This window comes from Heptranchias perlo, chromosome 10 (assembly GCF_035084215.1).
Source record: "Heptranchias perlo isolate sHepPer1 chromosome 10, sHepPer1.hap1, whole genome shotgun sequence".
Lineage (NCBI taxonomy): Eukaryota > Metazoa > Chordata > Chondrichthyes > Hexanchiformes > Hexanchidae > Heptranchias > Heptranchias perlo.
Window position 1 is genome coordinate 85,688,703 of NC_090334.1, and position 14,738 is coordinate 85,703,440.

At 57.1% G+C, this 14,738-nt stretch overlaps 1 protein-coding gene across 1 annotated transcript in view; it reads right to left on the reverse strand.

Moving 5' to 3' along the window:
* The window catches only part of mlh3 (mutL homolog 3 (E. coli)), a 101,781-nt gene that overhangs the window by 49,870 nt on the left and 37,173 nt on the right, over positions 1-14,738 (reverse strand). Inside the window, exons 4-8 of the mRNA XM_067992199.1 lie at positions 11,730-11,834; positions 11,508-11,580; positions 10,301-10,372; positions 3,077-3,185; positions 541-700 (exon numbers count right to left, since the gene is read on the reverse strand). Of these exons, the coding sequence (XP_067848300.1) occupies positions 541-700; positions 3,077-3,185; positions 10,301-10,372; positions 11,508-11,580; positions 11,730-11,834 (519 nt within the window). The remainder of the gene's footprint in view (positions 1-540; positions 701-3,076; positions 3,186-10,300; positions 10,373-11,507; positions 11,581-11,729; positions 11,835-14,738) is intronic.

The following is a 14,738-nucleotide window of genomic DNA, read 5'->3' on the forward strand; positions in this document are numbered from 1 at the left end:
ATCCCCGCACCCCACAGTGATCCCCGCACCCCACAGTGATCCCCGCACCCCGAACCCCACAGTGATCCCCGCACCCCGAACCCCACAGTGATCCCCGCACCCCACAGTGATCCCTGCACCCCGAACCCCACAGTGATCCCTGCACCCCGAACCCCACAGTGATCCCCGCACCCCGAACCCCGGGGGGTACAGTGCTGTATCTCAGAATGAGCCAGTGGATCTGTATCTGGAGCCTCAGCACTTTCAGGAGAACAGAAGACTTGTAACGTTCTCCTGTCCCCATAAATCCCAGCCTTCATAAAACTACAGCTTCCGACACAGCACTGACTGAGAGTGGAATGTGAACTGACTGCTCTCACATGAGCGAAATGAAACTTGGGCAGCCGTTGGGGATTCCTTGCTGATCTGCAGTGAGGGGGTCGAGAGGTTCCACTCCCTTTGCCCTGCCCCCATATTAAAACACTGCCATTGCTTCCCTAAGTTGCGCAGGAGGAACAAGTGAGAAAAGTGAATGTCCTTTAAAGGCTGCAGGGTCCTTGCCTCCAGTATCGACTGAATGACTGGCTGCCGCCCTCTCCGAATCTCAATGGCTTCTCTTTCGATGAAACAGGCTGGCACCTTCCTGACCAGTATCCCAGGGCTCTCGGTGTCGCTGAACTCCACCTGAACACCAGCAGCCTCCAGGTGCTTCCAGTACAACCTGTAAGGATTAGACACAAACTACTGGTCAGGATTTTGCATCACCAGCACCCCAGGACTGACCAACGATCCAGGACTGACCAGCACCCCGGGGACTGACCAACGATCCAGGACTGACCAGCGCCTAGGGAACTGACCAATGATCCAGGACTGACCAACGATCCAGGACTGACCAGCGCCCCGGGGACTGACCAATGATCCAGGACTGACCAGCGCCCTGGGGACTGACCAATGATCCAGGACTGACCAGCACCCCAGGACTGACCAACGATCCAGGACTGACCAGCACCCCGGGGACTGACCAGCACCCCGGGGACTGACCAATGATCCAGGACTGACCAGCGCCCCGGGGACTGACCAACGATCCAGGACTGACCAGCGCCCCGGGGACTGGCCAGCGATCAGGAACTAACCAATGGCCCAGGCATCACCAGTCACTTCAGACACCCCCCTGGTGCTCTGTCACCAGCCAGCATAACGGTCGGTATTTCTCTAACTTGCTCTCACTGGTGGACTGATCCCATGTTCCATTTTACAGAGACTCTCACAGCAGCTGTTTCCATTTTCCTGCCATCTCCGTTCGTGCTCAGAGTTTCCATTAGTTTCAGATCATCTTGCAGTTAGTGTCAGGGAGGCGCCCATTGGCAACACCGCCAATTACCACACATACAGCGTGCACACTCCCCCCAACCAGATCGAGAGCTCCACCATGGACTGGACAGCAAAAGAGCTATTCACCAATGGAGGTGAGAGGGAGAAGCTGAACCCCAAACTACGAGCACACAGTGGTGTGGATTTTCTGACCCTCCCCCCCCACAGATTTTTTGGCTGATTTGGGATAGGCAAGAGTGGGAAGTTGCTCGGGGATCAACTCAGGGAAGTTGTTCGGGCATTGGATGGTAAGGGAGCTGAATGTTCGGGTATTGGATGGTAAGGGAGCTGAATGTTTGGGTATTGGATGGTAAGGGAGCTGAATGTTTGGGTATTGGATGGTAAGGGAGCTGAATGTTTGGGTATTGGATGGTAAGGGAGCTGAATGTTCGGGCATTGGATGGTAAGGGAGCTGAATGTTTGGGTATTGGATGGTAAGGGAGCTGAATGTTCGGGCATTGGATGGTAAGGGAGCTGAATGTTTGGGTATTGGATGGTAAGGGAGCTGAATGTTTGGGTATTGGAAGCCCATGGAATAAAAGGGGGCAGTAGCAGCATGGATACGAAATTGGCTAAGTGACAGGAAACAGAGAGTAGTGGTGAACGGTTGTTTTTCGGACTGGAGGGAGGTGTACAGTGGTGTTCCCCAGGGGTCAGTGCTGGGACCACTGCTTTTCTTGATACGTATTAATGACTTGGACTTGGGTGTACAGGACACAATTTCAAAATCTGTAGATGACACAAATCTTGGAAGTGTAGTGAACAGTGATGAAGATAGTGATAGACTTCAAGAGGATATAGACAGGCTGGTGGAATGGGCGGACACGTGGCAGATGAAATTTAATGCAGAGAAGTGCGAAGTGACACATTTTGGCAGGAAGAACGAGGAGAGGCAATATAAACTAAATGGTACAATTCTAAAGGGGGTACAGGAACAGAGAGAACCGGGGGCACAAATCTTTGAAGGTGGCAGGACAGGTTGAGAAAGCAGTTAAAAAAGCATACAGGATCCTGGGCTTTATAAATAGAGGCATAGAGTACAAAAGCAAGGAAGTCATGATGAACCTTTGTAAAACACTGGTTCGGCCACAGCTGGAGTATTATGTCCAATTCTAGGCACTGCACTTTAGGAAAGATTTGAAGGCCTTGGAGAGGGTGCAGAAGAGATTTACTAGAATGAGTCCAGGGATGAGGGACTTCAGTCATGTGGATAGACTGGAGAAACTGGGGTGGTTCTCCTCAGAACAGAGAAAGTTGAGAGGAGATATGCGCAGCCTGAAAGGGTGGTGGAAGCAGATTCAATTGTGGCTTTCAAAAAGGAACTGGATAAATATGTGAAGGGAAAAAATTTCAGGGCTACGGGGAAAGAGCGGGGGAATGGGACTAACTGGACTGCTCTTACAAACAGCCGGCATGGGCTCGATGGGCTGAATGGCCTCCTTCTGTGCTGTAACCACGCTATAATTCTAAGGAGCTGAATGTTGGGGTAATTGATGCCAGGCAACTGAATGTTGGGGTATTGGATGCCAGGGTACCTGTAGGGTACCCCACCCACCCACCACCCCACTTCCCCCTGCCTCTACTAACAGCTCCACCCACACTACAGTCTGCATCTGCAGCCTGATTACTTGCCCAGCACCGTGGATGGAAACCATGGTCCCTGCTCCTCAACAAACTGCTGCCACTCATACCGAGCCTTTCATTTATCCTTCAGTCTGTGACTAACCGTAAAAGCCTGGCCTCCTCCTGGGTGCAGCTGATCTCCATCGGTGGGCACACAGTAGAGGTACACAGCTTCCTCTGACCAGGAGCCCCCGGAACCGCCTCATAGGAATCTGCAGTCAGAAATTGAAGCAACAAAGAACGATCAGGGCAGGTCCATCCCACAGGTCGCAGGCCCGGCCCGTCCCGCGGGTCACCGGGTCGCAGGCCCGTCCCGTCCCGTCCCGCGGGTCACCGGGACGCAGGCCCGTCCAGTCCCGCGGGTCACCGGGTCGCAGGCCCGTCCCGTCCCGCGGGTCACCGGGTCGCAGGCCCGTCCCGTCCCGCGGGTCACCGGGTCGCAGGCCCGTCCCGTCCCGTCCCGCGGGTCACCGGGACGCAGGCCCGTCCTGTCCCGCGGGTCACCGGGTCGCTGGCCCGTCCCGTCCCGCGGGTCACCGGGTCGCAGGCCCGTCCAGTCCCGCGGGTCACCGGGTCGCAGGCCCGTCCCGTCCCGCGGGTCACCGGGTCGCTGGCCCGTCCCGTCCCGTCCCCGGGTCGCAGGCCCGTCCAGTCCCGCGGGTCACCGGGTCGCAGGCCCGTCCCGTCCCGCGGGTCACCGGGTCGCAGGCCCGTCCCGTCCCGCGGGTCACCGGGTCGCAGGCCCGTCCCGTCCCGCGGGTCACCGGGTCGCAGGCCCGTCCCGTCCCGCGGGTCACCGGGTCGCAGGCCCGTCCCGTCCCGCGGGTCACCGGGTCGCAGATACATCCAACAACAACTTGCATTTATATAGTGCCTTTACTGTAGTAAAACGTCCCAAGGTGCTTCACAGGAGCGATTATCAAATAAACTTTGACACCAAGCCACATAAGGAGATATTAGGACAGGAGACCAAACGCTTGGTCAAAAATGTAAGTTTTATGCAGCTTCTTAAAGGAGGAGAGGTGGAGAGGTTTAGGGAGGGAATTCCAGAGCTTAGGGCTTGGGCCCCCAATGGTGCAGCAAAGAAAATCGGAGATTCGCAAGAGGCCAGAATTGGAAGAGCGCAGAGATCTCGGAGGGTTGTAGGAGGTCACAGAGATAGGGAGGGGTAAGGCCACCCGCAGGTCACAGGTCACAGACCAGGGAACCTGCCTCCCCTATCTGGTCTGGTCTACATGTGTCTCCAGTCCCACACTATGTGGGGATGGCCAACTGAAAGACCTTGAACCTGTACAGTGCCTCTCACATCTTCAGGATGTCCCAAAGTGCTTCACAGCCAATTAAATACTTTTTGAAATCTTGTCACTGTTGTACTGTCAGGAAATGCGGCAGCCAATTTGTGTACAGCAAGATTCCTTAAACAGCAATGAGATAAATGACCATATTATCTGATTTCATTTGGTGGTACTGGTTAAGGGATAAATTTTGGCCAGAACTCCTTTACTCTTCTTTAAGTAGTGTCAGGGGATCTTTTACATCCACCTGAACAGCCATAAAAGGCTTCAGTTTAATGTCTCATCCGAAAGACAGCACCTCTGATAGTGCAGTGCTCCCTCTGTACTGCCCCTCCGACAGTGCGGCGCTCCCTCAGTACTGCCCCTCCGACAGTGCAGCGCTCCCTCAGTACTGCCCCTCCGACAGTGCGGCACTCCCTCAGTACTGCCCCTCCGACAGTGCGGCACTCCCTCAGTACTGCCCCTCCGACAGTGCGGCACTCCCTCAGTACTGCCCCTCCGACAGTGCGGCACTCCCTCAGTACTGACCCTCCGACAGTGCGGCACTCCCTCAGTACTGACCCTCCGACAGTGCGGCACTCCCTCAGTACTGACCCTCCGACAGTGCGGCACTCCCTCAGTACTGACCCTCCGACAGTGCGGCACTCCCTCAGTACTGACCCTCCGACAATGCGGCACTCCCTCAGTACCGACCCTCCGACAGTGCGGCACTCCCTCAGTACCGACCCTCCGACAGTGCGGCACTCCCTCAGTACCGACCCTCCGACAGTGCGGCACTCCCTCAGTACCGACCCTCCGACAGTGCGGCACTCCCTCAGTACCGACCCTCCGACAGTGCGGCACTCCCTCAGTACCGACCCTCCGACAGTGCGGCACTCCCTCAGTACCGACCCTCCGACAGTGCGGCACTCCCTCAGTACTGCCCCTCCGACAGTGCAGCGCTCCCTCAGTACTGCCCCTCCGACAGTGCAGCGCTCCCTCAGTACTGCCCCTCCGACAGTGCAGCACTCCCTCAGTACTGACCCTCCGACACTCCCTCAGTACTGCCCCTCCGACAGTGCGGCACTCCCTCAGTACTGTCCCTCCGACAGTGCGGCACTCCCTCAGTACTGCCCCTCCGACAGTGCGGCGCTCCCTCAGTACTGCCCCTCCGACAGTGCGGCGCTCCCTCAGTACTGCCCCTCCGACAGTGCGGCGCTCCCTCAGTACTGCCCCTCCGACAGTGCGGCGCTCCCTCAGTACTGCCCCTCCGACAGTGCGGCGCTCCCTCAGTACTGACCCTCCGACAGTGCGGCGCTCCCTCAGTACTGACCCTCCGACAGTGCGGCGCTCCCTCAGTACTGACCCTCCGACAGTGCGGCGCTCCCTCAGTACTGACCCTCCGACAGTGCGGCGCTCCCTCAGTACTGACCCTCCGACAGTGCGGCGCTCCCTCAGTACTGACCCTCCGACAGTGCGGCGCTCCCTCAGTACTGACCCTCCGACAGTGCGGCGCTCCCTCAGTACTGACCCTCCGACCGTGCGGCGCTCCCTCAGTACTGACCCTCCGACAGTGCAGCGCTCCCTCAGTACTGACCCTCCGACCGTGCGGCGCTCCCTCAGTACTGACCCTCCGACCGTGCAGCGCTCCCTCAGTACTGACCCTCCGACCGTGCAGCGCTCCCTCAGTACTGACCCTCCGACCGTGCAGCGCTCCCTCAGTACTGACCCTCCGACCGTGCAGCGCTCCCTCAGTACTGATCCTCCGACCGTGCAGCGCTCCCTCAGTACTGACCCTCCGACCGTGCAGCGCTCCCTCAGTACTGACCCTCCGACCGTGCAGCGCTCCCTCAGTACTGATCCTCCGACCGTGCAGCGCTCCCTCAGTACTGACCCTCCGACCGTGCAGCGCTCCCTCAGTACTGACCCTCCGACCGTGCAGCGCTCCCTCAGTACTGACCCTCCGACCGTGCAGCGCTCCCTCAGTACTGACCCTCCGACCGTGCAGCGCTCCCTCAGTACTGACCCTCCGACAGTGAGCGCTCCCTCAGTACTGACCCTCCGACCGTGCAGCGCTCCCTCAGTACTGACCCTCCGACAGTGCAGCGCTCCCTCAGTACTGACCCTCCGACCGTGCAGCGCTCCCTCAGTACTGACCCTCCGACAGTGCGGCGCTCCCTCAGTACTGACCCTCCGACCGTGCAGCGCTCCCTCAGTACTGACCCTCCGACAGTGCGGCGCTCCCTCAGTACTGACCCTCCGACCGTGCAGCGCTCCCTCAGTACTGACCCTCCGACCGTGCAGCGCTCCCTCAGTACTGACCCTCCGACAGTGCAGCGCTCCCTCAGTACTGACCCTCCGACCGTGCAGCGCTCCCTCAGTACTGACCCTCCGACCGTGCAGCGCTCCCTCAGTACTGACCCTCCGACAGTGCAGCACTCCCTCAGTACTGACCCTCCGACCGTGCAGCGCTCCCTCAGTACTGACCCTCCGACAGTGCAGCGCTCCCTCAGTACTGACCCTCCGACCGTGCAGCGCTCCCTCAGTACTGACCCTCCGACAGTGCAGCCCTCCCTCAGTACTGACCCTCCGACAGTGCAGCACTCCCTCAGTACTGACCCTCCGACCGTGCAGCGCTCCCTCAGTACTGACCCTCCGACCGTGCAGCGCTCCCTCAGTACTGACCCTCCGACAGTGCAGCGCTCCCTCAGTACTGACCCTCCGACAGTGCAGCGCTCCCTCAGTACTGACCCTCCGACCGTGCAGCGCTCCCTCAGTACTGACCCTCCGACAGTGCAGCACTCCCTCAGTACTGACCCTCCGACAGTGCAGCGCTCCCTCAGTACTGACCCTCCGACAGTGCGGCGCTCCCTCAGTACTGACCCTCCGACAGTGCAGCGCTCCCTCAGTACTGACCCTCCGACAGTGCAGCGCTCCCTCAGTACTGACCCTCCGACAGTGCAGCGCTCCCTCAGTACTGACCCTCCGACCGTGCAGCGCTCCCTCAGTACTGACCCTCCGACAGTGCGGCGCTCCCTCAGTACTGACCCTCCGACCGTGCAGCGCTCCCTCAGTACTGACCCTCCGACCGTGCAGCGCTCCCTCAGTACTGACCCTCCGACAGTGCGGCGCTCCCTCAGTACTGACCCTCCGACCGTGCAGCGCTCCCTCAGTACTGCCCCTCCGACAGTGCGGCGCTCCCTCAGTACTGACCCTCCGACCGTGCAGCGCTCCCTCAGTACTGACCCTCCGACCGTGCAGCGCTCCCTCAGTACTGACCCTCCGACAGTGCAGCGCTCCCTCAGTACTGACCCTCCGACCGTGCAGCGCTCCCTCAGTACTGACCCTCCGACCGTGCAGCGCTCCCTCAGTACTGACCCTCCGACAGTGCAGCACTCCCTCAGTACTGACCCTCCGACCGTGCAGCGCTCCCTCAGTACTGACCCTCCGACAGTGCAGCGCTCCCTCAGTACTGACCCTCCGACCGTGCAGCGCTCCCTCAGTACTGACCCTCCGACAGTGCAGCCCTCCCTCAGTACTGACCCTCCGACAGTGCAGCACTCCCTCAGTACTGACCCTCCGACCGTGCAGCGCTCCCTCAGTACTGACCCTCCGACCGTGCAGCGCTCCCTCAGTACTGACCCTCCGACAGTGCAGCGCTCCCTCAGTACTGACCCTCCGACAGTGCAGCGCTCCCTCAGTACTGACCCTCCGACCGTGCAGCGCTCCCTCAGTACTGACCCTCCGACAGTGCAGCACTCCCTCAGTACTGACCCTCCGACAGTGCAGCGCTCCCTCAGTACTGACCCTCCGACAGTGCGGCGCTCCCTCAGTACTGACCCTCCGACAGTGCAGCGCTCCCTCAGTACTGACCCTCCGACAGTGCAGCGCTCCCTCAGTACTGACCCTCCGACAGTGCAGCGCTCCCTCAGTACTGACCCTCCGACCGTGCAGCGCTCCCTCAGTACTGACCCTCCGACAGTGCAGCCCTCCCTCAGTACTGACCCTCCGACAGTGCAGCACTCCCTCAGTACTGACCCTCCGACCGTGCAGCGCTCCCTCAGTACTGACCCTCCGACCGTGCAGCGCTCCCTCAGTACTGACCCTCCGACAGTGCAGCGCTCCCTCAGTACTGACCCTCCGACAGTGCAGCGCTCCCTCAGTACTGACCCTCCGACCGTGCAGCGCTCCCTCAGTACTGACCCTCCGACAGTGCAGCACTCCCTCAGTACTGACCCTCCGACAGTGCAGCGCTCCCTCAGTACTGACCCTCCGACCGTGCAGCACTCCCTCAGTACTGACCCTCCGACCGTGCAGCGCTCCCTCAGTACTGACCCTCCGACCATGCAGCGCTCCCTCAGTACTGCCCCTCCGACCGTGCAGCGCTCCCTCAGTACTGACCCTCCGACCGTGCGGCCCTCCCTCAGTACTGCCCCTCCGACCGTGCAGCGCTCCCTCAGTACTGACCCTCCGACAGTGCGGCGCTCCCTCAGTACTGACCCTCCGACAGTGCGGCCCTCCCTCAGTACTGACCCTCCGACCGTGCAGCGCTCCCTCAGTACTGACCCTCCGACAGTGCGGCCCTCCCACAGTACTGACCCTCCGACCGTGCAGCGCTCCCTCAGTACTGACCCTCCGACAGTGCGGCGCTCCCTCAGTACTGACCCTCCGACAGTGCGGCGCTCCCTCAGTACTGACCCTCCGACAGTGCGGCCCTCCCTCAGTACTGACCCTCCGACAGTGCAGCGCTCCCTCAGTACTGACCCTCCGACAGTGCAGCGCTCCCTCAGTACTGACCCTCCGACAGTGCAGCGCTCCCTCAGTACTGACCCTCCGACAGTGCAGCGCTCCCTCAGTACTGACCCTCCGACAGTGCGGCCCTCCCTCAGTACTGACCCTCCGACCGTGCAGCGCTCCCTCAGTACTGACCCTCCGACCGTGCAGCGCTCCCTCAGTACTGACCCTCCGACAGTGCAGCGCTCCCTCAGTACTGACCCTCCGACAGTGCGGCCCTCCCTCAGTACTGACCCTCCGACAGTGCGGCGCTTCCTCAGTACTGACCCTCCGACAGTGCAGCACTCCCTCAGTACTGACCCTCCGACCGTGCAGCGCTCCCTCAGTACTGACCCTCTGACAGTGCGGCGCTCCCTCAGTACTGACCCTCCGACAGTGCAGCGCTCCCTCAGTACTGACCCTCCGACCGTGCAGCGCTCCCTCAGTACTGACCCTCCGACCGTGCAGCGCTCCCTCAGTACTGACCCTCCGACAGTGCAGCGCTCCCTCAGTACTGACCCTCCGACACTCCCTCAGTACTGACCCTCCGACACTCCCTCAGTACTGACCCTCCGACACTCCCTCAGTACTGACCCTCCGACACTCCCTCAGTACTGACCCTCCGACAGTGCGGCCCTCCCTCAGTACTGATCCTCCGACACTCCCTCAGTACTGACCCTCCGACACTCCCTCAGTACTGACCCTCCGACCGTGCAGCGCTCCCTCAGTACTGACCCTCCGACACTCCCTCAGTACTGACCCTCCGACACTCCCTCAGTACTGACCCTCCGACACTCCCTCAGTACTGACCCTCCGACACTCCCTCAGTACTGACCCTCCGACACTCCCTCAGTACTGACCCTCCGACACTCCCTCAGTACTGACCCTCCGACAGTGCGGCCCTCCCTCAGTACTGATCCTCCGACACTCCCTCAGTACTGACCCTCCGACACTCCCTCAGTACTGACCCTCCGACACTCCCTCAGTACTGACCCTCCGACACTCCCTCAGTACTGATCCTCCGACACTCCCTCAGTACTGCACTGAAGTGCCAGCCTGGATTATGGGTTCAAGCCTCTGAGTGAGACTTGAACCCACGACTGTTAAATCAGAGGCGAGAGAGCTGGAACTGAGCCACAGCTGACACCTTAATTGCTGACTTGCCAGTGTCGCCCACATCCCGAGCACAAATCAAAGTATAACCTGGGCACAAAGACCTGGCCAATCAATAATTTAAATCTAATGTGTAGCATACCTCTCCCTGCTTTGAGCCTCCTCACCTGAAATTAGCTGTTCCAGTCGCACTCGCTCATGGGCTGCATGCTGATCGACTAACACCAGCAGATTACGCCCTGCACCAGAAAATGTCCAGTTAAACACACGCACAAATATAACAAACACTCGTAAACACCTCACAATAAACACTCAAATGAAAAAGAAAATAAATGGGGCAAAGAGAGAGTATGAGAATAGACTAGCGGACAACGTAAAAAGGAATCCAAAAGTCTTCTACAGACATGTAAACAGTAAACAGGTAGAGAGGAGGGGTGGGGCCGATTAGGGACCATAAAGGAGATCTGTTCATGGAGGCAGAGGGGATGGCTGAGGTACTAAATGAGAACTTTGCATCTGTCTTTACCAAGGAAGAAGAGGCTGCCAGAGTCTCAGTAAAGGAAGTTAAGATACTGGATGGGCTAAAAATTGAGAAAGAAGAGGTACTAGAAAGGCTAGCTGCACTTAAAATAGATAAGTCACCTGCTCCAGATGGGATGCACCCTAGGATGCTGAGGGAAAGAAGGGGGGAAATTGTGGAGGTACTGGCCATAATCTTCCAAACATCCTTACATATGGGGGTGGTGCCAGATGACTGGAGAATTACAAATGTTACACCCTTTTTCATAAATACTGTGGCTATGAGAGCAGGTCAAAGGCTGGGTATTCTGCGGCGAGTGACTCACCTCCTGACTCCCCAAAGCCTTTCCGCTATCTACAAGGCACAAGTCAGGAGTGTGATGGAATACTCTCCACTTGCCTGGATGAGTGCAGCTCCAACACTCAAGAAGCTCGAAACTATCCAGGACAAAGCAGCCCGCTTGATTGGCACCCCATCCACCACCCTAAACATTCACTCCCTTCACCACCACTGTGCCGACTTGGAAATATATCGCCGTTCCTTCATCGTCGCTGGGTCAAAATCCTGGAACTCCCTTCCTAACAGCACTGTGGGAGAACCGTCACCACACGGACTGCAGCGGTTCAAGAAGGCGGCTCACCACCACCTTCTCAAAGGCAATTAGGGATGGGCAATAAATGCTGGCCTCGCCAGCGACGCCCACATCCCATGAATGAATTAAAAAACGCACTAAACTCTCGTACACACCTCACGTACTAAACACACGTACACTCCTCACACTAAACTCTGGTAACACTAACCAGACACAACACACAGAGCAGTCCCTCTCCCATCACACATCAAGTCAGGCTCACCTGCTGCCGCCTCTTTGTCGACCCTCGTATTTATCAAACATGCAATGAACTTATTGTCCACCTGGTTAAGTACCTGAAAGACACAATTATAACACAGCTGGTAGGGAGGCAGCATTGGAGGCTGAGGAGCTGTCTCCAGACCTCAGAGATTAAACATGATGGTTAATAAAGGCATATTGCTCACCCAGGTAGCCTTGTGTGTGGGCGGTGTGAGGCTCTCACCTGCATTGAGCTGATCATGTCCTTGGTGAATCGGTAAGGGTACAGGATGTTATGGATTTTCACTGCCAAACTGCCAGCCTGTTCATTACTCACATCGACAGCGACCTGGAACACCAGCACCAGGCAAGGGACACTTATTAAACAGCTCAACATGTCCAGTAGCACCACAGCCCAAACGATCACTACCTACCACCTAGTATCAGGCTACCTTTTGAAATACCATATACACGACTTGCACCGTATTTCTATTATCAACACACTGTTATTTCCTGAAAGGACTCGATTAAATTCGTCAGAAACGACTTCTCTTTTACAAATCCGCATTGGTCACCTTTAATTGATTTTAACTATTTTGCGCCAATTTTTTACAGATTTAGAAATGCAACGGTTAATCAAGGACAGCCAGGACGGATCTGTTGAAGACAAGTCGTGTTTGGAAAATGTAATCATTTTTTGAAGAAGTGACTGATTGGGGAGACAAAGGGAATGCATTAGATAAGATATTCGATAAGATGTCTCACAAGAGGCTTATTAGAAATATTCAGGTATATGGTATGAGGCAACGTAGCAGGGTGGATAGAAAGTTATGTGACAGACAGGAAACAAAGTTAGGGTAAATGGGTGTCACTCGGATTGGAGTAGGGTCGGAGGGGGTGTACCCCGGGGTCGGAGGGGGTGTACCCCGGGGTCGGAGGGGGTGCACCCCGGGGTCGGAGGGGGTGCACCCCGGGGTCGGAGGGGGTGTACCCCGGGGTCGGAGGGGGTGCACCCCGGGGTCGGAGGGGGTGCACCCCGGGGTCGGAGGGGGTGTACCCCGGGGTCGGAGGGGGTGTACCCCGGGGTCGGAGGTGATGCACCCCGGGGTCGGAGGGGGTGCACCCCGGGGTCGGAGGTGATGCACCCCGGGGGTCAGTGCTGGGAACACTTTTATACTTGATTTATATGGATGATTTGGAATTGGATATAAGGTACACAATCTCGAAATTTGCTGATGACACAAAAGTGAAGATTTGGGAAACTGTGAGGACTGTAAAAGACTTCAGGAAGTCATAGAGAGGTTACCAAAATGGACAGACAAGTGGCAGATGCAATTTAATGTGGATAAGTGTGAGGTAATACATTTTGGAATAGGACTTTCCATTCAATGGGAAGGGTTTGTATGAACAGAGGGTCCGGGGGGCTCACATACACAATTGCCTGAAAGTGAGAATGCAGGGAGATAAAAGCAGAACAATGACCAGCAACATTCGGGGTTTATAAATTGGGGCATTGACTACAAAAAGTAAACAAGTAATAAAGCACAAAAGATTGGTTAGGCCGCAGTTAGAGACTGTGTGCAGTTTTAGGAGCCCCTTTGTGGAAAGGACAGTAAAGCCACAGAGAACGGGCAGTGTAGATTCACCAGGAGGATGCTGGTTCGGGGTGCGGGGACCCCTATGGGGTTCGGGGTGCGGGGACCCCTGTGGGGTTCGGGGTGTGGGGACCCCTGTGGGGTTCGGGGATGTCCTGTCCACAAAAAGCAGGACAAATCCAATCCGTCCAATTACCGCCCCATCAGTCTACCCTCAATCATCAGCAAAGTGATGGAAGGTGTCGTCGACAGTGCTATCAAGCGGCACTTACTCACCAATAACCTGCTCACCGATGCTCAGTTTGGGTTCTGCCAGGACCACCCGGCTCCAGATCTCATTACAGCCTTGGTCCAAACATGGACAAAAGAGCTGAATTCCAGAGGTGAGGTGAGAGTGACTGCCCTTGACATCAAGGCAGCATTTGACCGAGTGTGGCACCAAGGAGCCCGAGTAAAATTGAAGTCAATGGGAATCAGGGGGAAAACTCTCCAGTGGCTGGAGTCATACCTCGCACAAAGGAAGATGGTAGTGGTTGTTGGCGGCCAGTCTTCTCAACCCCAGGACATTGCTGCAGGAGTTCGTCAGGGCAGTGTCCTAGGCAATGTGGAAAATTGCCAGTGTTGTAGCTGTACTGGAACAGCTTGGCTAGAGGCGCAGCTAGCTCTGGAGCACAAGTCTTCAGCACTACAGCCGGGATGTTGTCGGGCCCCATAGCCTTTGTTGTATCCAGTGCACTCAGCCATTTCTTGATGTCATGTGGAGTGAATCGAATTGGCTGAAGACTGGCTTCTGTGATGGTGGGGATATCGGGAGGAGACCAAGATGGATCATCCACTCGGCACTTCTGGCTGAAGATGGTTGCAAACCCTTCAGCCTTGTCTTTTGCACTCACGTGCTGGTTTCTGCCATCATTGAGGATGGGGATGTTTACAGAGCCTCCTCCTCCCGTTAGTTGTTTCGTTGATCCCCTGGCTTGTTGGTAATGGTAGAGTGAGGAATATGCCGGGCCATGAGGTTACAGATTGTGCTGGAATACAATTCTGCTGCTGCTGATGGCCCACAGTGCCTCATGGATGCCCAGTTTTGAGCTGCTAGATCTGTTCTGAATCTATCCCATTTAGCACGGTGGTAGTGCCACACAACACGTTGGATGGTATCCTCAGTGCGAAGACGGGGCTTTGTCTCCGCGATGACTGTGCGGTGGTCACTCCTACCAATACTGTCATGGACAGATGCATTTGCGACAGGTAGATTGGTGAGGACGAGGTCAAGTAGGTTTTTCCCTCGTGTTGGTTCGCTCACCACCTGCCGCAGGCCCAGTCTGGCAGCTATGTCCTGAGGACTCCGCCAGCTTGGTCAGTGGTGGTGCTACCGAGCCACTCTTGGTGATGGACATTGAAGTCCCCCACCCAGAGTACATTCTGTGCCCTTGCTACCCTCAGTGCTTCCTCCAAGTGGTGCTCAAAATGGAGGAGGACTGATTCATCAGCTGAGGGAGGGCGGTCGGTGATAATCAGCAGGAGGTTTCCTTGCCCATGTTTGACCTGAAGCCATGAGATTTCATGGGGTCCAGAGTCAATGTTGAGGACTCCCAGGGCCACTCCCTCCTGACTGTATATCACTGTACCGCCACTTCTGGTGGGTCTGTCCTGCCGGT